Source organism: Monodon monoceros, unplaced genomic scaffold (assembly GCF_005190385.1).
Source record: "Monodon monoceros isolate NGI ecotype Baffin Bay Population unplaced genomic scaffold, NGI_Narwhal_1 Super_Scaffold_19, whole genome shotgun sequence".
Lineage (NCBI taxonomy): Eukaryota > Metazoa > Chordata > Mammalia > Artiodactyla > Monodontidae > Monodon > Monodon monoceros.
Genome location: NW_021703775.1, coordinates 35057853 through 35082127, shown reverse-complemented (window position 1 = coordinate 35082127; position 24275 = coordinate 35057853). Strand labels below are relative to the sequence as shown.

The following is a 24275-nucleotide window of genomic DNA, read 5'->3' as shown; positions in this document are numbered from 1 at the left end:
CTTCGCTTGGCGTTTTCTTCAATGCCCTAAATTCCTCCTCCTGTTAGTTAAGTCCCACACATCCAACTGCTTACTCTTACTCTTTAACGCATCTTCACCCTTCCGAGACCAGATGTGTGGGTAGAGTTTGTGTCTACCGAGATAGGGCCTGGGCTCTCTCGGGGTAGTTGCGCGGGGTGCTCTGGCTCCATTCGCCCGATAGATATCTAGCTTCAGTCTCTGGTAAGCGGAAACATTTTTAAGCACGACAAAAATAACCACTCGTGCTTCAGGCTGTCTCCCTTGCTGAAGTATCTGTGGAAGGCTGGGAGTTCTACTGGTGAAACATCCCTGGCCCAGCCGCTGGAGGCGCAGCCCCAACGCGCGGAACCCGGGTTCGGGCTCGGGCTCGGGCTCGGGCTGACTCGGGCCGCGGCTCCGGCTCAGAGCCCACCTCCGCCAGGCTCCCTCTGGCCGCATACGCCCCGCCCCCTGCCACTCCTGCGCGCCTCATTGGCCAGGCCCTGAATCCGCCTCGGCTCCTGACTGGCGGCTGCTCCTGTCTGTCTGCGCAGTGGGGACATTTCCGCCGTGAGGGGGGCTGCTCCAAATGGAGGGGGAGGGGAGGTGTTTAGGAGAAAGTGGGGGCTTTGGGTTGCGGGATCCCGCAGCCCGCTGGACGAAGGAGGTCAGAAGCTGGGCTGCGACCACTGGTGAGGGGTTCAAGGTGTGCATGTGTGAGGGGAGAGGGGGAGAGAGAAGGTTGCCTCAGAGGTGACATTCTCTCAGCCTGCGAGTCGTCTTCCAGGCGCGCCATAAACGCCCCCAATTTCCCAGCTACTAAAGGAAGAGGAGGAAGGTGGGTCTCTGTGGCGGTTTGGGGAGGGGCCGGGGCGGGCTTCCCACCAGCCCTTGGGCGAGTGTGTTTCCCCCTCTGAGGCGTGTAGAGCATCCTCTGCCTGACCCGGTTTGGCCCCGGAGGCCCAATTTGGGGTTCGACCAGGAGGAACTAGAATGTGTGAGGGTCGGGGCGGGCCCTCCCGGGCTGCTGTCCCTCGGAGCCGCCTCTCCCCTCATGGGTGGCCCCCCAGCGTCCGCTGCGGGGGAGGGCGTGTAGCCTTCGGCCCCTCCCGGGAAAAAGCCGCGGCAAGGTTGCCGCCGCTCCCAGCAGCGAGGCGTTGGTCTGGAGGGCCCCGCCCGCCCGCGCGCCGAGCGCCTCTTAGTCCCGGGACGTTGATGGGCCGGTAGAAAGGGTTGAATCGCTCCCCTCTGCCTGCCTTCCCCGCCTCGCGATCCCTGCAGGGCGGGGACCGCCGTTGGCCAGAGTTTCCCGGGGAACTGTCCAGAGGCCGGACGGCAGAGAGGGGAGGGGGAATGGGGGGGCGGCCCGCCTGTGCCTGCGGCCGTGCAGCTCCGGAGGGCAGTGAAGTAGCCGCTCTAGATACGCCTCTTTCATTGATGAAATTTAACTTCGTGTGATATTATCTTTTCCGGGAGCCTCCAGCTGGCCCTCATTTGCGTCAAGGGTTTAGTGTAGCCTGGAGTTCCGAGCCGACTCGGTCGCACCAAGTTTCTGTCTTTTGGAAGTACGGAAGGTTTTCCTGGGTGTTTTTTTTTTCTTTTTTTTTTTTTGAGGCAGTTTTAGCCGCTTTGAATACTCCCTTAAGTGGCAAAACATAGGAAGAGGAGAAGGAACTCGTCGGTTGTTAAAGCAGGGGTGGAAGAGAGACCTGCCCATAGCGTGACTCCTCTAGGCATTTGAATATATATATATACACACATATATATATAGGCCAGAGTATTTTAATAAATCCCTAAAATGTCGAGATTTGTACAAGGTAAGACACGCTTCTTTTTTCTCCCGGGTTGCTTTAGCAGTACCGAATTTGGGTACTGGCAGTCGAGAGGTTGGTGGGTGGTTTGGAAGTGGAAATGTTCATTTGAGATACAATTCGTGAAACCCTTTTCGTTAAATTGACATTTGAGCTGTCTTGAGCTGCTGGGTTGGCGTTTCAGATACACGTAATTTATACCCCTGTACTCTGCTGCATTTAGTTCTGCCTCCCTGAAAACAGGTTAGTAGCACTCTGGCTTCCTGGGATAGGGGCTGTAAATGATGATAAAACAGGACTTTGGCTGCTGATTAATCCCTGTTCTCTTTTCCAGGTCGAAGTCAAGGTAACTCTGGGTGCGGACGGGAAGGGGAACTGAGAGGGCTGAGGAAAGACGGGTGGGTTTAGCCAGAACTATTGGGGAAGCTTTAGCGTTCTCAGCTTCTCCGTTTGTGTGTACGTGGTCTGAGTCTCAGATTCATTTATTGCGAAACCGGCAATAGCTCGTAGAAGCTGGAGGTCATTTCAGCAGGAGAAATGACTTTGCTGCATTGCTGTGTTTATTTTTTCCCCTTCTTTGATATCTGTAAATATTATTAAGGTTTCTTTCAAATTAGAAAATTGTTCTCTAAGTTCTATATGTGTTAAAAAAGGTTTAGGGAATGCCTCTCAACTGAGTTAAGCAGTAACATTGCGTGTATGTGTGTGTGTAACGTGTACACATTGAAATTGGTGCTACTTTAAACCTCTGTCATCAATTTGTAGCATAGGATTTGCCTTCTGGTAAAAGTAAACCCTTTTCTTGCAGACCCCGGAGTGTGAAAGCTTCGGCCATCTTGCTGAACACACAGCTAGTATAAAGTTCACAACCACTTAATGTGGCTCTCAATAAATGTAATGTACTCAAAAAAATTGTGTCAGTGATGGCCATCATTTGGCCCTGCGCATAAAAATGCCCTAGTAGGTTTTATATCACTTTATTAACTCTTCTTTGAGTTTTGTATAATAAAGAGAATTTGCCTGCCTTATTATGAAAACAGATGGGACACTTATGTCTTCCTTTAGGACTAAGCTCAGAAATGTCACTTGTCATTAGACTTTTAAATTCATGTTATGCCTTGTATGTGGTAAGAGATGCTTCTGTTCAGGTTGAATAAATGTCTTAGTCAAGAATAGAAAGTAGAGGTAACTGTCAGAAGTTTGGTGGACTTTGTAACAACAATATTTAATTACCAGCAAACCAGTATTGCAATAATATGCTAGAGAAAAGTGGACAAGTCACTTCTCTTTAAAAGTTAAAAATAACATTAAACTCCAGGTGTTCCTCGTTGTTATGCTTTAGCGCAGCCTACAGAGATGGTGCATGTTGACTAATGTCACATCCTTTGCTGTTTGTTAATGGCTAATTGTTTTCAGGAGATTCTAAATAAAGTGGCAATACCTGTGTATGTTGTTATTCCTTTCCCTTGTCATCCACTTTTTTAAAAAAATCAGCTTTTTATCTTGAGATTTTTAGAAAAGTTGCACATATGTCAAAACTAAGAAATTATCACAAGTACCTTACTATTAACTAAACTACAGACCTAGACTACTTTTCCATGATTCAATCCAACATTGCATTTAATTGCCATCCAATTTGCTCTAAGTGGTAGTTTTCTTTTTAAATTGGCAATTTTGCACAAAAAGATGACACCTCTCCCCTCCAAAATTTTTTTTAACACGATTTTGCTCCTGTTTATCATTGTTTAAATTTGTACTTCAAGTGTAAACTCTCTGTATGTTTAACTCCGCTGCATTGATCAGTGATAAACTTTATTGGGTAATGATTCTGCTGTCTCCACAGATCAGTTTTTAAGTGTAAGCGTTGGGATTTTTGTTTTTGAATTTTTTTTGGTAGCAAAGATCAAATTGTTTGATCTTTGCTGTAGCATTTATTGATATTTCCACTCATTGACACTTAGCTTGTGCTGCTTCATAAGGAAACGATTGAACAAATATTAGGCCTCTAAACTGTTTTCATATGTTGTCTCATTTAAGCTTCACAAGAACCCTGAGAGGTAGTAGATTTCAATCATGACCTTACAGGTGAGAAAATTTAAGTATCTTATCCAAAGTTCACAGCTAGTAAGCACTGAAATTCATATATAAATGTGTCTTAAACCCTTGTCCTTTCCAGTACCTTTTATTGCCTCTTATGTTAAAAAAACTTATCAGGAACAATGTCTTCTTTCTCCAACTAGACTATCAGTTCCCTGTGGGCAAAGATAATATTATATTCCTGGGGGAAATAGAGTGTCTTGAAGTGGTGGATGCTCTGAAAGAATCTGTCATGGATGACAAATGAGAAATGCAGACTTTCCATGTACTTTTTAGTAGTTTAGCCTACTTTTTTTTTTTTTTGCGGTACGCGGGCCTCTCACTGTTGTGGCCTCTCCCGCTGTGGAGCACAGGCTCCGGATGCGCAGGCTCATGGGCCCAGCCACTCCGCGGCATGTGGGATCTTCCCGGACCCAGGGCACGAACCCGTGTCCCCTGCATAGGCAGGTGGACTCTCAACCACTGCGCCACCAGGGAAGCTCCTAGCCTACATTTTTGGTTGTAGTTTATTAACACCTCTAACATAAATGTTGAGAAAGATAAAAGGGATGGACCTAGGCTTGAACCCTGTTACTAACAGGTGATCATAAACAACTTTTCTGAACCTCCGTTTCTATTTATATAAACATTGGGTATTAGTACTTATGCCAAAGGGTTTTTGAGAAGCTGAAATGAGATTAATTACGTGAATGCATTTAGATGGCCAGTAAATTTTACTTTCCTTTCTTAAAATGATGGTAGCTTTTTGGATAGCATTGCCACTATGAGTATAACCCCATGTCACAAACAGAAACAATGCACCTATGACAGTTCTTTATTTTCCTATTCTAGGTTTGGTGTTCAGGCCTCCAGCAACTTGGGAGTTGATATATATATATTTTTAAAGTATGGGGTTGGAGGGGAAAGCTTGGACAGTGATGTGAATACATAATTGGTGACAGTTTTTGTTTCAGTCCAATCAACAACTAAAATTATGAGCTCTTACAATACGCAGTGTACTGTATTGGGATTTCTCCTGTATCCCTTATGGTTGGCATTTGAAATTCAGATCTGTGTATTATACCTGTGTGTTGTGTACACGTGTTTGAATGTCCTGGAACCTGGGGTTGCTATTCTCGGCTTGAATCTCTTCCCTCAAATCTAGGCAATGTGCTTTATAGCAGCGGTCCCCAACCTTTTTGGCACCAGGGACAGGTTTTGTGGAAAACAGTTTTTCCACGGATGGGGGCGGGGGGGATGGTTCAGGGGGTAATGTGAGCAATGGGGAGCAGCATTTGCTCCCTAGCCTGCCGCTCACCTCCTGCTGTGCGCCCGGTTCCTAAGAGGGTTGGGGACCCCTGCTTTACAGGAAAGCTAGGCATGTCCATTCTCAAGCACTTTGTAAGTTATTAGGTAGAAATGTTCAATTAATAAAAATAGTTAATGTCAATAGGCAGGAGAATTCCCAGTATGTATTCCTTGGCCAAAAGAAGGTTCAACTTGCTTTGGGCATCTCCCAAGTCTGTGTTTCTCAGGCACTTAGAATTCCTTCTCATAGGAGGACTCTTTACTGGATCTCTGGCTTAATCCCCTAGCTGGTGTATTCTGCCCTCAGGTCACCTTCTGTCTGCCTGTGAAATTACATCTCCATTTGCTAGTTTTCTCCATCCCAGGGGTTGTTGCAGGGCCCACAATTTTTCTAAATAAATGTGACTACTACTTAAATGAGAAAGGGCCCCTTGTCACAGTTGGAGGTGACACCTCCTCCTGTGACCCTGCTGGGTCATCAACAGCTGTGACTTTTGCCAGGTATGTTAGTCAGTGCCATTTGGAATTTGGCTTTTCAAAAGTTGTGAGAGCTATGGGACAATCTCCCTACATAATTTGAAATTTATAAATGGCACTGGGCCTGCTGTCATCTAGCCAGCTAAGGCCGTGTTATGTACTTATACTGTAATTTAGAAGAACTTTTAGAAATTATTTATTTATTTATTAAAAAAATTATTTTTGGCTACATGGTATGCAGGATCTTAGTTCCCCACCAGTGATCGAACCCACGCCCCCGTGCAGTGGAAGCATGGAGCCTTAACCACTGGACCGCCAGGAATGTCTCTGGAGGAACTTTTTAAAAAACTTTGTCTACTTAAATTATATAAAAATGTCCCTTAATATTCTTAAATTGAGGTACTTTCTTATATTACAAGGGAAGCCGTTTGAGTACCTGTGTCACTTAAAAAGTATTTCAGATTTTCCATTTGTTGGAATTCTCTTTTAGTGACTTTTTTTTGGTGATTCTTGTTTGGTCAGTGGAACGTAGCCAGGGAAGATTAGCTGAACTAATTGTAACGGGAGGGGTCTCATATGAATACAGGGGTGAGAAGCATTCTGGGGCCTGGTTGTAGAGGTCAGGCCTAGGCCTGGTTGTTCTCAAATCCTAAGACTAAATTTAGCCTGTTGCTGATTATTTAGATGACTAGGATGTTTTCAGCCCAGGAAGGTTGTGGCATGGATTTGAGGCAGGACTAGAGGTGGCAAAGCAATGACTAAGGCACACTTCTCATCTTTTAAATATGTAGCTTAGGATTCACTATGTTGCTAGAGAGACAGGGATTTAGTTAAATTCAGAGTCACAGTTATAAATGGAAAATTAAAAGAAATTGTTTGTCTTTGTTCTTCATAACTGGGTCTTCTAGTAAAGTGGATGATTTTCATTTGTGAAAGCCCACTCAGGGAAAAAAGAAATTAGACAATAGAGAAATAAATATTAATTGGTACACTTCTTGGAAGTGCCATTTTAATATTCTGAAGATAAATTGAAAAAAGGAAATTGATGTTAATTTTGGACAGTAGGTGTTGTAATATCAGTTAACATTCACTTCACATTCTCTGTGTATTTATTTTTCTTCATAGAAAATTGTAGTAACTTTATGAATTGTAGTGACTTTAATCAAAAGAATGGGATGCTTAATTTGTGTGAGGAAAATTAGTTGGCCTAATGAAAATATTCTGGGTCAAAGAATAATATATTGTAATTTTCCAGTTTCCACCATGTTGAATTTGGTACTTTTTGTGGAAGTGCAGGTATTAGGAGTTCCCAAAAAGTCAGATATATCCATTACTGAAAAGTTAATATAAACAAATATTTAAAAGTTAAACTAACTCTGGATTATCTGTAAAAATGAATAATTAAGAGTTGACTGTATTAACTTTATGTAATATGATTCATCCTGATATCCAGAATTTATGCCGGTGGAGAAAATCCCAGCAATATTAGAATAAAATTGTGGGGGAGATCCTCTGAAGGTTTGGGATTTAGTGAATGTGGAAATATGATTCACTTACCACCCTTTTGATTGCTTGGGATCTCTTCAGAAGCTTGGTTTTCTAGACTGGTGTCCTTTTTACACAGCCTACAGTTTCTTTTCTAAACTGTCATGTTTTGAACTTGGTGTAATAGTGTTTGAATTGTGGACATTTTGGTCTTGGGTAATTTGATGGATTGTCCCAGGCACAGTGACTATTAATTGAAACCATATGTCTTAGGTCTCTAAAATTGTACTACCAGGCATGCATCTTTCTATTAATAACTTACTAAATTCTTTGCAAGTTGGCTTGCTAAGTTATTGAAAGAAAATTAAACTTTATGTGTTTTTTGGTTGGGTTTATGTGTGAGAAAGGGGATAGTACTCCATTTGAAAGCTGTTTTCCAGTTCTCTTAACTGGTAAGCAAGCATCTCCTTCAGTTCGTTGCAAAGTAATTGTCTAGGATTCAAATTCTGCCTCTGCCAACAGTCCCGTTGTTTACTTTTCTCCATCATTGCCAAATGAAATCCGTTGTGCCCCCAAACCATTTTGACAATTAAGAATTGTTTTTGAGAGCCATGGAGAAATCGGCTATGTTGTCTTAGTTAACTTATATAAACAACAAAATGTTTTGTTTTCCAAACCATTGCTAGATATTTGTTAGTTTTATTATGTAAATCAAGAAAGTTCCCTGTTTCTCTGATTTTTACTTGTATCTTTAAAAAAACAACCCCACTATTCGTTATATTCATGTACATGAAATAGTCATGTTATGCTTAGTCTACTTTTTAATTGTTAGACTATTCTAGGGGACACTCCTTTTAACAATAGTTCCACTTGCTCTTTGTCTGCAAAGGTAATTGAAGTTTGTGTTTTTCTCTGGTTTCTGCCCTGGCAAAGACTGATGTGATTTTTCCTTTATGTTATAACCCTGCCTAGAATTTTAAAGCTTCCAAAGAGTGTAGGAAAACCAAATAACACAGTTTTGCACTGTTGTGGGTTCATTTACGCCGATGGTAAAATGCTTAGGCCTGGTAATAAAATATAGAGTACATAAAAGCTTTCTTCAATTTTTCATTGCCCAGAAAATAATATAGAAGGAAAAGTTGAAGCGCACAAGAGAATGCTTATTCTGATATGTAGTTTTCACTTCACGCAGTAACTTCACTTGATAGACATATTTGGGTTTTTGCAGTTTTCATTCAGACTTGGTGGCATACAGCCTGGAGGTGGTAAACTACATAATGCACCACTGTAACAGAGAAAGGGAGAACTTCCTCCAGGAAGGAGAGGCAGGGCGCCACGCAGCAGGGTTGGGATTCTTGCTTGGCTGCCACTGTGACCTTAGGCAAGTCAGCATCTCTAGGCTCTGTTTTATCTCCAAGATAAGGGAATTAGACTCACTAACCTTAAAGCCTTTCCAAGTTTAAAAATTTTATCTAAATGCACATGTATCAAATTACATGGCAGGCCTGTCAAATCATTTTTTGGTCCTTGATGGTGATTTTATGTTGTATCCCTTTTCTCTCCTCTCAACAAATGGGAAATGGGTGTGATAGGCCCCTTACCATCCATTAAACTTGTTGCAGAGTGATATTATTTAACTAGTTGGCACATCTCTCCTGAATGTTCTGTTTTCCAGAAGTGATATTTTCTGTTTTTTTGGTTTTTGTTGTTGTTGTTTTTGTTTTAAGAGCTAGTCTGTTGTATGAGAGCAAGGTTAATCTTAATTATTAATGAGAAGTCTGGTTTATGTATAAATTCTAACAGTTAAAAATATTTTTTAAGCAAGCAATGCATGATTAGCAAAAATCTTGATTATTAAGTAGCTCTGCATGTTCAGTGCTGGAACAGTTCTCAAAAGCCTGGTACCTTTTAATTTTTGTTAATCAAAAATCATTTATTAAGCATTCATATGGCTGTGACCCATGCAAGTGTTAGGATGTACATGGCTGAGTCATTTAAAAATCTACGTAAATGTAAACAGTCATACTATAGTTTATAAGCTAAAATAATATTGACTTTAATACTGAAAGATCATATAAAATTGTATAAGACCAACTAATTGATTTTTCTTTATGATTGAATGACACGAACTTTATTTTTCTGTGTTTTTCCTAAATGAAGCTAAATTTGAATATATAAATTGCCCAATTTTGTTTAATCTCTAAAGTTAGTGAAAACATTATGGTGACATTTATGCATAGTAATAAAAATTGAAAGGAAATTTAGAGGTCATTTTGTCTAAACTGCCTACAAGTTTGGAATTTCTTTGACCACATCCATGATACTTGACTGTTAAATCAGCCTCTGCTTGAGAAGCCTTAGGTACTTCAGGTACTCAAGACACAGACCATACTTTTCTTAGCCCCATTTCTCCATGACTGGAAATCATAGCTCTTGAACACTTTCTCTTTGGCCTTACCGGTACAACCTCCACTGGACAGGACTCTACCTTCTTTATACCCAGCACATTGCAGTATCATAATAGGCTCTTACTCATTAATTAATAGGCTTAACTCATTAATTAATAAACATTACTTGAGTATCTACTATGTTTCAAGCTCTGTTTTATGAATACATTGGGTATACAGTGGTGAACAAAATAGATACAATATATTCTTGGATATTGTTGGGTAAGATATACATTGAATAAATTTTAGAAAGTATGATGTCATAAAGGGGAGGTTCAAGGATCTACCATATGAGCATGTAATGGGCAACTGTGCTTAGTTTAGAAAGATTTCTAGGAAGAGATTACATTTAAATTGGACACACAAATAATATATTACTGGCTGTTCAAACCACTAACATGAGAAGTTAAGTCTTGATCTCCAAATCAGGTGCCTGTACTGTGCCAGGTGTTGAGGTAGGTATAGGAAAAAAAGTTGAATAACACTATATGGCTTGTGCCCGTGAGGTGATACAGACAGACATCTCAGCAAAGAATTAAAGTTTTGGGGGTATTTGATATGTGTCTGATACAGCGCAGATTAAAACCTCCACATAGCCGAGTTGTGGTAGAAAGGAAGGCCTCTTTGAACATTCAGAAGCCACCACCTAGAACACAAGGAATGCCACCTCCACAATAGCAGATGCTATTCAACTCACAGAGTTTGAGCTTTTGGGGGCTGAGGGATCAGGGAGTTTCCCCGGGTGTTGGGATGATTCTCATGACTTTGGAATTCACAACTGGGCCTTTAATTTCTATTTTTCTCTCCTGTGTTTTGGAACAGCCTTATAATAGTTAGGATGGTTTTAATTTCATAGAGCAGAAAAATGCCAACTCAGTTGGCTTAAAAAATGAGGGACTTACTTACATCACATGAATCTTGAAGTAGGATGTTCCAGGGTTGGTTGATTCCGTGCAAAGACTGCATCAGTCTTTTCTTCCTTCTCTTAAGTATATTTGTCTCGTTATTGGGTCAGCTTTCTTCAGAGTCATTAAATGGCAGAAGAAACTGAAGGTGAGGGGTGGACACATACTCATTGTGGCCAGGGATGGAAAAGGTACTATTTTTTCTCAGGTGTCTCTTTTTTCAATGAGAAACGCCTTTATCCAAAGTCCTTTGCAAACTATATCTTTGTTGCTCACTGGCCAGAATCATTTTATGTTTCACATTTAAACCAGTCCCTGGGAAGGCTTTAGACCAGTCTGGGCCTAGTGCCATTTCTGAAGGCCTTGGGGCAGAGAATAGGTGACCAGAATAGCAATGGGGTAGGAAGATGATTGATATGCATGGCTGATACAAACGTGTTCAAATAAATGGAGTAGAGTCTATATCAGAGCTACTCAAGGCAATACTGGCTGCATTCAGTTATTTGAAATGCATATTCTCCTCACTCCAGACCCAGAGGCAGGATCTCTGGGAGCTTGCCCAGGAATCATGTGTTTTAACAAGCCCTCCAGGTGATCTGCATGCATATTAAAGTTTTAGAACTACTCTTGAGACAGGAACTTGGAGCCTTTAGGCATTCTGCTTGAGCACTTTTTTTAGCTTTGGCTACTCAGAAAAGTACTTCAGCTTGGCTTTTAAGGTATGCCTGGCTAAGGAATTTGTATTTCTTTCCCATCAAATGAAAATCCCATCAAATGGAGAAGTGACATGATTAGAATTGCAGTTTAAGGGAACGAATCCATTCTGCCTGGTACCACCAGATTAGAGTGACAGATGGGTGGACTAGTTAGAAAGCTGTTGTCATCATGACCAGGAGAGTGAAATTAAAGTAGCAGTAGTGGGAATGGAAAGCAATGAATGGAATGGTAGCAGTTCAATTAGGAAGTTTGGTATTGGATTGGATGTAATGTGAGGGGAAAGGAGGGAAGAGCCAACTGTGACTGAGATTTCTAGGTCACCTCGGAGTGACTAGGAGAATGTTAATGCCATGGGGTGCCGAGGCGGGAGGGGTGGAGGCAGGGAGATGAATTTAGTTCAGATGATGAGTTTTGTTTTGGACATGTTGAGCTTGAGGTACCCAGCTGGGTATCCAGGTGCAAAAGGTCTAGAAGGCAGTAGGGAATGTGAGCCTGGAGCTCAGGAAAAAAAGATCAGGATGTATATGGGAGTTATCAGTAAGGAGATCGATAAGGAAATAATTGAGGGGGAAAATGGTCTGAGGACAGAATCTTAAGAAACCCAGGAAGTAAGAGAAGAAAGAAGGAGCCAGTTATGGAAACTGAGGCATGGTTAGAGAGGTAGGAGAAAAGATGTAAGATAATACTGGGTAGCTGAATCCAAAGAATAAGAGCTTTTCTAGAGGAATATTCGCAAACAACTGGTTTAAAGGACTGCAGTGAGCCCGGGAGAGGCTGGTTAGGTTTAATAAGTCTACTCAGCATATGTCCTCGGCTTTATTCATGGTTATTTCCAGTTGCCACTACGTTCTTAGAGTTTCGTACTTATTTGGCTCACAGGTCATTTCCTGGTTTAAGATTAAGTGAGCTTGCCAATTCTGTGACTTTGGGTACCTTTCATTGTGGGTTTTCAAGGAAGGTTGGGACTAATCAGATCTAACGAGTGGTGGGAGGTGGCCTGGGAGGGAGGGCTCCTCACCTTCTTCGTTGCTCTAGGTGTTATCTCTGGCCTGCTCCTTGTGAAGCTAGCTTTCTGCTTTGGAATGTGAAGTTGTTTCGTTTGCCAGTATTAGGATGTCAGGGAAGGATATTATGTACACTTCTTAGTTGCTGAAATGGATAAAATGAAATACCTGAATTAAGAAATGAAAACAATCACTTGCTAGTCTCCTACTTCTCAATTCTATTCCTTTCCTCCTCCTCTTCTCTTCCCCTCCCTCCTTTTTTGGCTCCAGTTGGATAGGGGAAAGTCGATGGTGTTGAAATCTTAGTTCTCGTAAACAGGAAAGAATTAGGAAATTGAGGTACGGGAAAAGTTTCGAAAGGCCTACTGCTTGTTCTATCCCCAATTTACTAAATTGTCATTAAGTCAACTAAGACAATTCTAGTAAACCCAGTTTCATGTGGTAGGGAGTTTCCTGTCTGTTCCAACTGGGCATAAGAAGACATTCTGATAGACATGCTTTCAGAGGAGAGTGTTATTTGGGGATTTTGTGCCAAAGATTAAAGAGAGCCAGACTAGGAGGGAAAAAATGAGCAGGATATTTCTACCTCACTGTGGTGGAATTGGGCTCAGAATAAATTGGCTTTGCTTCCAGCATTAGCCTGCTCTGTGACTTTGGGTAGGTCATTTAACTTTTCACCCTAAGTTTCCTCATCTGTAAAACGTTGAGGGTAGATTAAATGCTCTGTCTCGTGTCTAAAAATGTTTTGATTTATGATTGAGGTAATGAAATGTTTGATTCCTAAAACGCTCTCTCTGTCTAAAGTGGAGGGGGATCAATTCTCTATTGCTAGGAAGTGAGGTGGTACAAAACATCTTAGGAGGTTAGAAAGCTTGCATTATTCAGTGGATTCTTTAATTGACCTTCCGTTAGAAACACAGCTGCCATTGCCAGAAGTGTAACCTGAGAATGTTAAGTCCAAGAAAGCTTCTGAGTTCTATACTTCTTTTCCTACCAGAAATTCCAGACCTTTCTTAAAAAATTCAGGATGGATAAAAGAGGGCACTGCAAAGGGAAATGGTTTCTAGCTCCATGCTTCCTAGTCTAGTCTGTGCCAGGTGCTTAAGATTGAAAATTCTTTATTCCTTAGAAGCCCTTATTCTTTAATCACTTAAAATCAGAACTTCATAGTAGCACTTTGCCCAGGGGAAGGGGAAGGAAACAGCAGTGGAATGAGGTGGAAGAGCTAATAGGCTTATAACGTTCTTTGTTGTAAAAGCTGTTAAGATTTGTAGAGGGGTAGAAGGAATACAAATTGTTCTTCATTTGCATTTGGTGCTATATCAAACCAATCAAAGTTAGGGATATTTGTCACAACTCGAGTTTTTTTTTTTAATTATTTTTGGCTGCGTTGGGTCTTCGTTGATGCGCGCGGGCTTTCTCTAGTTGCTGCGAGAGGGGGCTACTCTTTGTTGAGGTGCGCAGGCTTCTCATTGCGGTGGCTTCTCTTGTTGCACAGCACGGGCTCTAGCTGCGAGGGCTCAGTAGTTGTGGCTCACGGGCCTAGCCGCTCCGCGGCATCTGGGATCCTCCCGGACCGGGGCATGGACCCGTGTCCCCTGCATCGGCAGGCGGACTCTCAACCACTGCGCCAGCAGGGAAGCCCTAGAAGACTGTGTTTTGATTGTCACAAGTTGTACTGTCTAAAAACATGCTTAAGGTGATTGTCTTAAAAAAAAAAAAAAAGTTCTCCAAAGACAAAATAGGAACAATTATTATAACAGAAAATAATTATGGTCGAAATGTCTGTGGTTCCTTGGGAATGCTGTGCTTTTTGTGTTTTCCATCATTAGTGCAGTTTGAATGAATGTATATAGTTCAGAGGTCTTCGTATTTGCATTTTAAAATTAGGTAAATGACCTCAACTTTCAAGCTTGAATTCATTTTTAATTTTAATTTTATTTCATACAATGTGTAGACAGTTACCTGTTCTCTGCATTTATAAGTATAAACAATATAAATCTGTTAATTCTGTAATTTTATAATTATGTAACTCTATCCTATCCTTAAAACATTTAAAGTAAACCCTTTATGTGCAAAAAAAAAGTTATGCTAACGTGTTCATCCATTATCATTTTTTACATATTATAATCAAATTGCTACTTACTAGTTGAAACATATCTTTATGTTGTTTATGGAGCATACATAAAGGCGTGTGTTTCTTATGGTGTTTCTTGGCTCACAGAGAAGTTATTTATGAACTACAGTGTGGGTCATTTTGGTAGTTTTACTGGAGTCCATAAACTTAAGCCTTTAAGAAAAGCACAGTTAGAAAACACTATTTTAGGATTAGGTTGTGTGCTTTCACCAAATTTCCTTGTATTTTTTTAAATTTTAATGTGTTGGAAATTGTGTATATACTTTTTATTTTGAAGAGCTATGATAAATAACTCATTTGTTAACATTTTTCGGTGTTTGGGAAAGGCTGTCTACATTAAATTACGTCAGGAATTACATATTTACTAACTTTTAATAGTAATTTACTAATTTCTGCTCTCAAAACTATCTTTAAAATATTGATTATGTTGCCTTTAATTCTGTCTATATGCTTCCTTCTGCCCAGATAACAAATGAAGGAATTTATGGTATGTGGGAGTGTTTTTAGGTATATTGAAATATGGTTTTGCTAAATTAACCAACATTTGTAGAACTAACTAGCTATCAAAAGAAATGTTTGAACATAAGCTTCAAAAATACATTTATAAAATAAGATTGAGTTAGGTGTTGAGGATAAAGAGGGGGTGAACAATAATCCGATTGTTCCTTATTTTACAAGAAGTAGACAGGATAATTTCTGTCTAGATAATGAAGTATGTAAAACAACCTTGTTGGCATTTTTCTCCTAAGGTACTTGGGCCTGGGATGTTTTCTTTTTCTGCGTTTTTCTTTGTTTGTTTTCATCTAAGGGGCATTTCTGTCACTTTTAGTGAGATCCATCTGTCATAGAGGTGCCCAGCTATGCCAGAAGTCCTGATAGTCTTGTCCAACACACATGAGCATTGAAAAGTTTGGCTGAAATTAGGAACCAGAAACAGGGAGGCAACCCTGTGCCCTTCTCCTTTTAAAATGAAAATTTTGATGCCAGGAAAGTAGAGGCACTTTGGAATAGCCAGTATCTCTCAAGAGGTTCTTCTTTAGGGAGGAATATGAGCTAGAGTGGCTCCCCTTCTAAAATGGAAAGGATTCCTTAAATTTTTCATCTGTCCTGGAGGAGGAAGGAGTCAATTTGGCTTCAGTTGCCAAACCCTTCAGTTCTCTTATGAGGCAGCAGTTCCATAAGGACAGGTTCTATAAAATATGCCCTTATTAATGTTATTCCAGGCGTTCTCATTTTTTTCCAGCTTTGACAGCTAGGACAGAAACATCAGCGGAGATGGAACTGTATGCTCAAATGAAGATTAATCATTTTACTTCCACCTGCTTCATCTCCCCCAAAGTGTTTAGCATTTTAGATACACCTGTAAAGCATATAGATGTACCAAACAGTCAAATTTGAGTGCATATGATTATTGAGTCATAACTAGTTGACAATGCTAAAATCCTCCTGGAGATTGATGGGACCAGAAGATTGAGCCCTTTTCATTTGCTGGCACACCAGAAATAAATTGGTTGTGGTTTACCAGCTGTTTGAATGGCTGTCTGAGTTCTCAGTCTGTGGTTTTTATATTTTTGTTTTAAGATCTCAGCAAAGCAATGTCTCAAGATGGCGCTTCTCAGTTCCAAGAAGTCATTCGACAAGAACTAGAATTATCTGTGAAGAAGGAACTAGAAAAGATACTCACCACAGCACCATCACATGAGTTTGAAGTAAGGACCCTACACTGTTTTTGCTTTCATCCATCTACATACTGAGTTGCTATTGCTGCTACTGATCATCTAGCCTGAAATAAGCACAAGATGTAGTGATATATTTAAAAAATTAGGATTGCTCAATAATTAAGGATTTTCAATATTTGCCCATTATAAAACCATTGTCTTTTTTATTTTTTAAATTTTGGTAAGTTTCTAAAGTTTGAAAGAATCAGAACAAAATTACAATTTATGTGATCTGTGTTTTGGTATCATTGGATGGAAAAATGGATACCAGTGTTGAGTTAAAATTGTGAGAAGTTAATTGATCAACCTTATATCCTGCATGCCTTTTCCAAAGAGCCAGTTCTAACAGAACTGTGCTACTCTGACAACTATGATAGAGGTTTCCCAGAATAGGCAGGTGTTTACTTTTCTACTTATAAATCAATAGATTATCCTTTTCATTTTCAAATTTCAATTTATACTTAATGTTTTGAGGTTAGCTGATTTTTGTTCTTTCTTGTTCTTTTGGTGAAGATTAATTGTCACTTAAAAGAAGTAGAGAAATACATTGGTGAGTAAATGTAGAGAACCAGTTGGAATTCCCACAGGCCAAATGGTGTTTAGATTACATTGATACAGGTGGGAGATGGCGAGTTTACTTGTATTCCTTTAAGTGTGGTTCCTATTAGCTTTTTTTCCTCTTTAGTTTTAAATTGGGGTGTAAAAAAGTCTCTGCTGTACTCCATGTTTTAAACGTATAAGAATTTCACTGAAAGGTATTTTAAATGTACAATATATGTCTGTTTTTATTAAATATTAAGCATTCTGCTAGTTATAACAACGACTTCTATTCTCATAGCACACTAAAAAAGACCTTGATGGATTTCGGAAGCTATTTCATAGATTTTTGCAAGAAAAGGGACCTTCTGTGGATTGGGGAAAAATCCAGAAACCTCCAGAAGATTCGGTAAGTTTTGGATAAAATGTAGGAAAATTTAAGGTAATTTCAGACACTGGTTTAACTTTTGGGGGTGGGATACTATAGGGTACCTGTAGGAACCATCAATTCAGACATTGAAACTACAGAGATAGCCTGCTACTACTTTCCTTTCTTTTAGACCCATCTGTCCAGTCCTGCAGAGCACTTATGAAAGTCTAATCTCCCTATAACACTACCTCATAACTTAACATCCTTGAATATGAGGCAGTTCTTTTGTTTAAACACATGGTAAGAGCTTCATTATGTTTTCTTCCATCTCCAAACCATCTGATTTCTCATTGCCTATAGGGTCATGTACAGTCACTGTCAGGTACTTAAAGCTCTCCCTGTGCTTTCAACCCATCTTTCTAGCTGTATTTCCCTTGCCTGCCTTTCTTGAACCAACCCAGCATTCCCTTCACACGCATAGTATTTCCCTGCTTCTAGACTTCTGTGTATGTTGTTTACTTGGAATGCTACGGGCTCTTCACCTATCAAAATCCTGCTCATTCTTTAAGGCTCAGTCTAAATGCCTCCACCTCTGTTGTCAGCTCCTAGCAGAAAGCTGCACTGAAGAGGTGTAATGCTGTAGTATCGGAGGTTCAAATCCTAGCTCTACTGCTTTTGAGCTTTGTGTAAAATGAGAATGATACCAAGTGCTTTCTGTACTTCACAGGGTTGTTATGAGACTCTCTTAAGAAACATATGGAAACATGTTAAACCATGAAACATTTTGCAGATGTTCGTGGTTATTTCTATCATGCTGAGGTAGTAAGCCACACTAATTAGTAGCAGTTGTTTGTATGCATGTGTTGTCTTCTTACTAGTCTTTGAGGCTAGGAGACCATGTATCCTGAGTTGAATGATTGATCTAAATTAAGTGATTGTTTCAGGGACAGGTTTGGTTAACACAGTGACCTTTCTTTCCTTTCCTGTCAGCAGTTTTGACCACTGCTGCTTGTGGCATTTTTCACTGAAGGTAGAAAAGGCTTGATGGAGTGGAATAATTGTATGTAGATAGTTTATCTCTTATGTATCTGTAATCTTAAATAATCTAATATTGGTTTAAAAACAGGGCTGTTTTAAGCAGGAGTTTGGCAAACTACTGTCTGAGGGCTGCACCACTGCTTGTGTTTTGTAAAGTTTTATTGGGACATAACTGCATGCATTCATTTGTATACCATATCTGGTGGCTTAAGCTAATGGAGTCCTTCATATTTCTTCTAATGAGAAAATCTTAAATGTAGTTACTGGTGAAGAGTACTTTTTTTCCTATATGTCAAAATTGTCTTTCAGTTATAAAACTTTTAAAAATTGTAAATTACATGCTCATGGTAAAAAAAGAAAACAAAGCAAAAAAAAAAAAAATCCCACCTAAGCGTTCACCTTGAGGCGTCTCTCATTTTTGATGTTGAAGTTAAAATTCCTCTTGTCTGTAGTGCTTGCTAATTACAGTGTGCATACATATATATATATTTTTTCTTTAGGGTCTTCTATTTTAGTCTTTGATTTCCTTCGCTCTAGTGATGTACTGTGATTTATTTTTCTGCTTTTAAGTGGTAGAATTAATCATATTTTCTCCTGAAAAATTATTTAGAGCAATCTTCTGGATAGGTATATAATTTTAAAAAGGAACTAGTTGTAAATTCAGTCAGATTAAAAAAAGAATGTTTGGGATTAGGCCTAAAATTATAATAAAAAATTTATGCATTATGTATTTTCCCATTTTAAATAATTAATATTTTTGCTAGGAATTTATTCCTAGTTGAAATGGCTTTACTTTCCTGATTAATGACAGACCTGGGGATAAAGGTTTTCTTCTTAATTCTTGCAGACTTGGGAATTTTTTTTCTCGTTACACAAACTTAACCTTTTGATGATAGAGCCTACCTTGAAGGAAGGCACAAAAATTGATTACTTTCAGTATATTTTATGATTCAGGATTCTGCTTTCACAATGGAGAAATCTGCCTTTGTGTATTTTGAGAGAAGATTATGATACATAGGAGGGTTTCTTGGCATGGGGATTGGAGTCGGGGGGAGGAAGCAAGTAGAGGGATCAGAACCACCTAGGGATTTTTCCAGTTCAGCGCCACCATTCCAAACAAGGTCTTGACAAATCCTTTCAGGAGGCTATGCCCCTGCAGTGAGCTGTAGTTACTGATAGGAATGCTGAATTGATACAGAAAAATAAAAAGAAAGAAATATAGAATTCTGGATGTAATATGATTTTATGAAGTCTTTTCTCTTTCTGTTTATAAAAATGTAAATCTCCATTAAAAATATGCCTTTGGGGGCTTCCCTGGTGGCGCAGTGGTTGAGAGTTCACCTGCCGATGCAGGGGACACGGGTTCGTGCCCCAGTCCGGGAAGATCCTACATGCCACGGAGTGGCTGGGCCCGTGAGCCATGGCCGCTGAGCCTGCGCGTCCGGAGCCTGTGCTCCGCAACGGCAACAGGAGAGGCCACAACAGTGAGAGGCCCGCGTACCGCAAAAAAAAAAAATAAATAAATAAAATAAAATATATATATATATATATATATATATGTCTTTATTTTAAAGCCTAGGTTGTGAGCATCTTTTAAAAAATGTTCTTATAATCCCATGTGCCCTTAATGTTGAGGGTTTTGAAATGCAGAGGGAAAAAATAAGTTTGCTCTTTTAACTATGTTATGAGCTTCTTGAGGGCACAAATGTGTCTTACATACTCTGTTAACTATTAGCTTTGGCAAGTAGTTCTGAGAATACAAATTATAGGTTAATATTCATTCACCTTGCTTCCCCTACATTCCTCCGGCTCCCTCCCTCTCCTCCCCGCCCCCAGGCTTTTTACTCTCTGGTCATAGAGGTTATATAGAGGTCAGTTTTCCTTTCAAAACACATTATTTAGTGAACATAGGTTCTTTTTTTTTTTTTAAGCATTTAAAAAAATTTATTTGTTTTTGGCTGCGTTGGGTCTTCGTTGCTGCGTGCGAGCTTTCTCTAGTTGTAGCAACCGGGGGCTACTGTTCGTTGCAGTGCGCGGGCTTGTCATTGCGGTGGCTTTTCTTGTTGCGGAGCACGGGCTCTAGGCGCGCGGGCTTCAGTAGTTGTGGCACGTGGCTCAGTAGTTGTGGCTCGAGGGCTCTAGAGCACAGGCTCAGTAGTTGTGGCACATGGGCTTAGTTGCTCTGCAGCACGTGCAATCTTCCCAGACGAGGGCTCGAACCCGTGTCCCCTGTGTTGGCAGGCACATTCTTAACCACTGTGCCACCAGGGAAGCCTGAACATAGGTTTTTATTTTTTAAATGCAGGTGATACTGTACCCTCTTAACTAAAAAGAAATTATTGTCAGAGAATAGCCATTTAGAGTGACATTTCTCATGTCATCCTTGCATATAAACATTGTTATGACAGAGGATCTATATTTTTGTGTAGGAGTTGGCCACCTTGTTTTGTAAATAAAGTTTTCAGAACACAACCACACTTACTCATTTACATATTGTCTATAGCTGTTACAATGCTGTGATACTACAATGGTAGAGTTGAATAGTTGTGATGAAGACCATACGGCTTACAAAACCCGAAATACTTCCTTTCTGGACCTTTATGGAAAAAGTTTGTTGACCCCATTTTAGTGTATTTATTTTTAGAAGATCTTCAGTAGTTTACTTCTTTGGTTCCCAGAAAACTGACCTCAAATGCCTTTTTCAATTCAGATGATTACATTTTAGGTAAAACTATTTTTTTGTAAATACTAGATTGGAGGATATACTTATAGAGAGACATTGAAATTTTATGTTGTCAAGTTTTACTTATTCTTGCCTACTGTGTTGCATACTTCATTTTAGCTCTGTCAGTGAGCACATATATATATTTTTTTTATTGAGGTATAACTAACATACAACATTTTATTACTTTCAGATGTACAACATAGTGATTTAATTTAACATTTGTATGCATTGCTAAATGATCACCACTGTAAGTCTAGTTACCATCTGTCACCATACAGAGTTAATACAACGTTATTGACTGTACTCTCCATGTTTTACTTTACATCCCCATGACTTACTTATTTTATAACTGAAAGTTTGTGCTTCTGGATCCCCATCACACATTTCACTTCCTCCTCCCCTTTGGCAACCACCAGTCTGTTCTCTGACATATGTGTTTTTTTTTTTTTGAAAAGCCTATTGAGCCCATATTTTATTGAATTATGCTTAGAAGAAGAATGCAATTTATGGAGTTATGCCATGGATAATGCTTTGCCCCCATTTTGTGAGTGTTAATCTTGATTATTACATTCATTTAGTTATCTTGATATTTAGCTACTTAAGGAAAGTTTTTAAAAAAATGTATTAAGGTTAATGTTTTTGACTAGCAAGGAGGGACCAGTCAGCATGTACAGCTTCATTGGACCATTTAATCGCTTTCTAGAGAGGCCGTGAGAGTGTCTTGTTCCTCGCCAAGCTTAATGTTTGAGCTTAAGTGTTGAGGATGGAGAGGGATGGGAAATAGATAAAAGATATGGGAAGATACAGAGCCTACTCAAGAAGGTATTGGGACTGACGGGTTCTTTTGAGACCTAACTTAAAACTTGTTATCACCTGGCTGGCCATGACCTCTGGTGACAATAAAGTACATTATCATTTATATGAAAATTATATGAAAAATATTCTCTAAATTTTTCATTTAGATAGGAACACAAAGTCCCTGGTTGATTTACGATTGTCATTCTTGTTTTATAGTCCTCAAAAGGGTGAGGGTGTATTTGTGAATGGGGAGGAGTTATATAGGGTCAACTCTTTTTGTTTGTTTGATTGAGATAGAGAATTGGCATGAAAAATATCGTATCAATGTATTTAGCTTCAACAGATTTTTTTGTTTTGTTCCACAAAATAACAGAGCTTTTCTTACTCTTATCAGTACAAAAACATTAAAACGTGTTTAAATATAATAATAAAGCATTCTGAGAAAGTTACAGTGTACGTGTACAGAGTAAAAATACAGATTTTTTTAATTTGTCTTTTGGAAGGTGAATTATAATATATTGTGCAGCTAATGTTTGCACATCTTTTTTGAAAGACTTACTGGAGGCAATTTGGCCAAGGATCTGCCGTGATATGACACAGGATGGTTTGCTTTGAGCATGATGAAGATTTCCCAACTGTAGTCAGCAGCTAACGGCAAAGCCATTAGAGACTTGTTTTGCGTGTGTGTAGAGATAACATTAGATCCTGTAAAGAAGATGTGGTACATATATACAATGGAATATTACTCAGCCATAAAAGGAATGAAATTGGGTCATTTGTAGAGGTATGGATGGACCTAGAGACTGTCATATAGAGTGAAGTAAGAAAGAGAAAAACAAATATCGTATATTAACATATATATGTGGAATCTAGAAAAATGGTACAGATGAACTGGTTTGCAAGGCAGAAATAGAGACACAGATGTAGAGAACAAACATGTGGACACCAAGGGGGGAAAGCAGGGTGGGGGGTGATGGTGGTGGTGGGATGAATTGGGAGATTGGGATTGACATATATACACTAATATGTATAAAATGGATAACTAATAAGAACCTGCTGTATAAAAAAAAATTTTTTTTAAAAATTAAAAAAAAAAAGATAACATTAGATCCTGAATGTAAAAGTATTCCACAAAAAGGAAATAGGTCGTAGCATTTAAGGAAATGGTCCTGGGGACATGGGTGGATACCAGAGAGCCTCATCTTTTCCTTGAAGTAAAATTTTAAAATGGTAATAGGTAGAATTACTAATCTAATCAAAAATACTAATACTAATTTGGCAAATATTGCTAAAACTCATTCCCTGCCTTTTGATTCCATGATGAATTGAACAGTCTTTAATTTTCTCCAGGTCTGCGTTCCTTCACATGCCTTTATATACAGGAAACTTATTTCAGGAAGGGGATGTGACTAAGGGGGCTGACCACAGGCCTATGAGTCTTACTTCTGTTCTGGTTACTTATTTATTATTTCACTTTAGAAATAGTAATAGTAAATATATGGCCACTTTAACATCAATCCCATGGTTGACTCTGAGAGACTCTAGGTAATAGTGTTAGACCAGGGTCTCTAACCACACCCCCTGTGTCTAGAGTTGGGGATGGTCCAATCCCACAGAATCGAGTTCCTTGGGAAAATTATAGCATGGATATAGGTAGTAGTACCACTCCTCTGAACATTACCATTCCCCCCTCCGCAACCCCCACCATATAAAGAACCTTTTTGGACCTTGGCCCATGTGTTGCAAGGCCTAATATAGATCAATTTATTATGATACTCTCCAAGTGTATATTTTATGTAGGCATTTTGTGTCATAATCAGATAAGAACAATACATCTGTGAAGTTCTCCTATCCCACATCTTCATCTGTGGTACAACTGTGAGGGAATTCCCATTATTTTTATTTAATACAGGACAACCCTGAACCTGCAAGATTGGCACTGGAAGAATTAAAAAAAAAAAAAAGAGTGGGTGGCCCATACCTACCTGTAATCCTTTCTGCCCTGTAATTCCTTGGGGACATTTTACTAATTCCTTTTCCTTATTCTAGATCAGATGTGGACAACTGACCCTCTGCTCATCCCATTGTATAGCCAAGATGAAACTGGAATAAGTTTACACTAGGCATCTGAACCCAGGAAGTCTCTGCAGGGATTGTAGGCCCTAGATAGATTTTTTGAACTTATAGGTAAAACTGTATAAATGTACATTTTCTCAGAGTGGACAGAAGTACTTTTTTAGAATATCATTCGAGAAACTTTTATTGGGTGCTTCCTCTCTGTCAGGAACTAGCTGCATGCTGGGACTACAAAAAAATAAGTCTTGGCCCTTCTTCAGCATTTTGGCCTTGAGTTTTAGAGGAAATGGATCCAGAAACAGCTACCTATGGAATAGTGTGAGAAGCAATCCATAGGGTGCTATGGAAGCATCTAACTGGCATGGGGGCTCCGGAAAGACTTCTTGGCATTAAGGTAGACTCTTGGGGTAACCTTGAGGCAAGACTTCTCTTAGGATGGGAGGAAAATCAAAGAGAAAAAAGCTTTGAACATAATAAGAGTCTAGAAATAAACAGGTTTATAGCATTTAGCTTGTTCTCTGGTTGTGGAGCGTATGGTAGATGTGTCTGCTTCTCCATGTCTAGAGCCAGAAGAAAGGCCCTGAGAGAGCCGGGTGCTGAGTCTCTTTGCCTGACATTGCAGCTCCTGTTGCTGGCTGAAAACCTC

The 24275-nt window shown here is 39.6% G+C and overlaps 1 protein-coding gene across 5 annotated transcripts in view; it reads left to right on the top strand.

Moving 5' to 3' along the window:
• Positions 1–571: 571 nt before the first annotated feature.
• Positions 572–24275, top strand: part of UGP2 (UDP-glucose pyrophosphorylase 2) — a 55145-nt gene continuing 31441 nt past the window's right edge. The window contains exons 1-3 of one of the 5 annotated variants that reach the window (XM_029231508.1): positions 572–838; positions 15949–16076; positions 16924–17031. In XM_029231508.1, the coding sequence (XP_029087341.1) occupies positions 15963–16076; positions 16924–17031 (222 nt within the window). In that variant the 5' untranslated portion in view covers positions 572–838; positions 15949–15962. The other 4 variants (XM_029231510.1, XM_029231511.1, XM_029231507.1 and 1 more) reach the window with 4 other exon arrangements.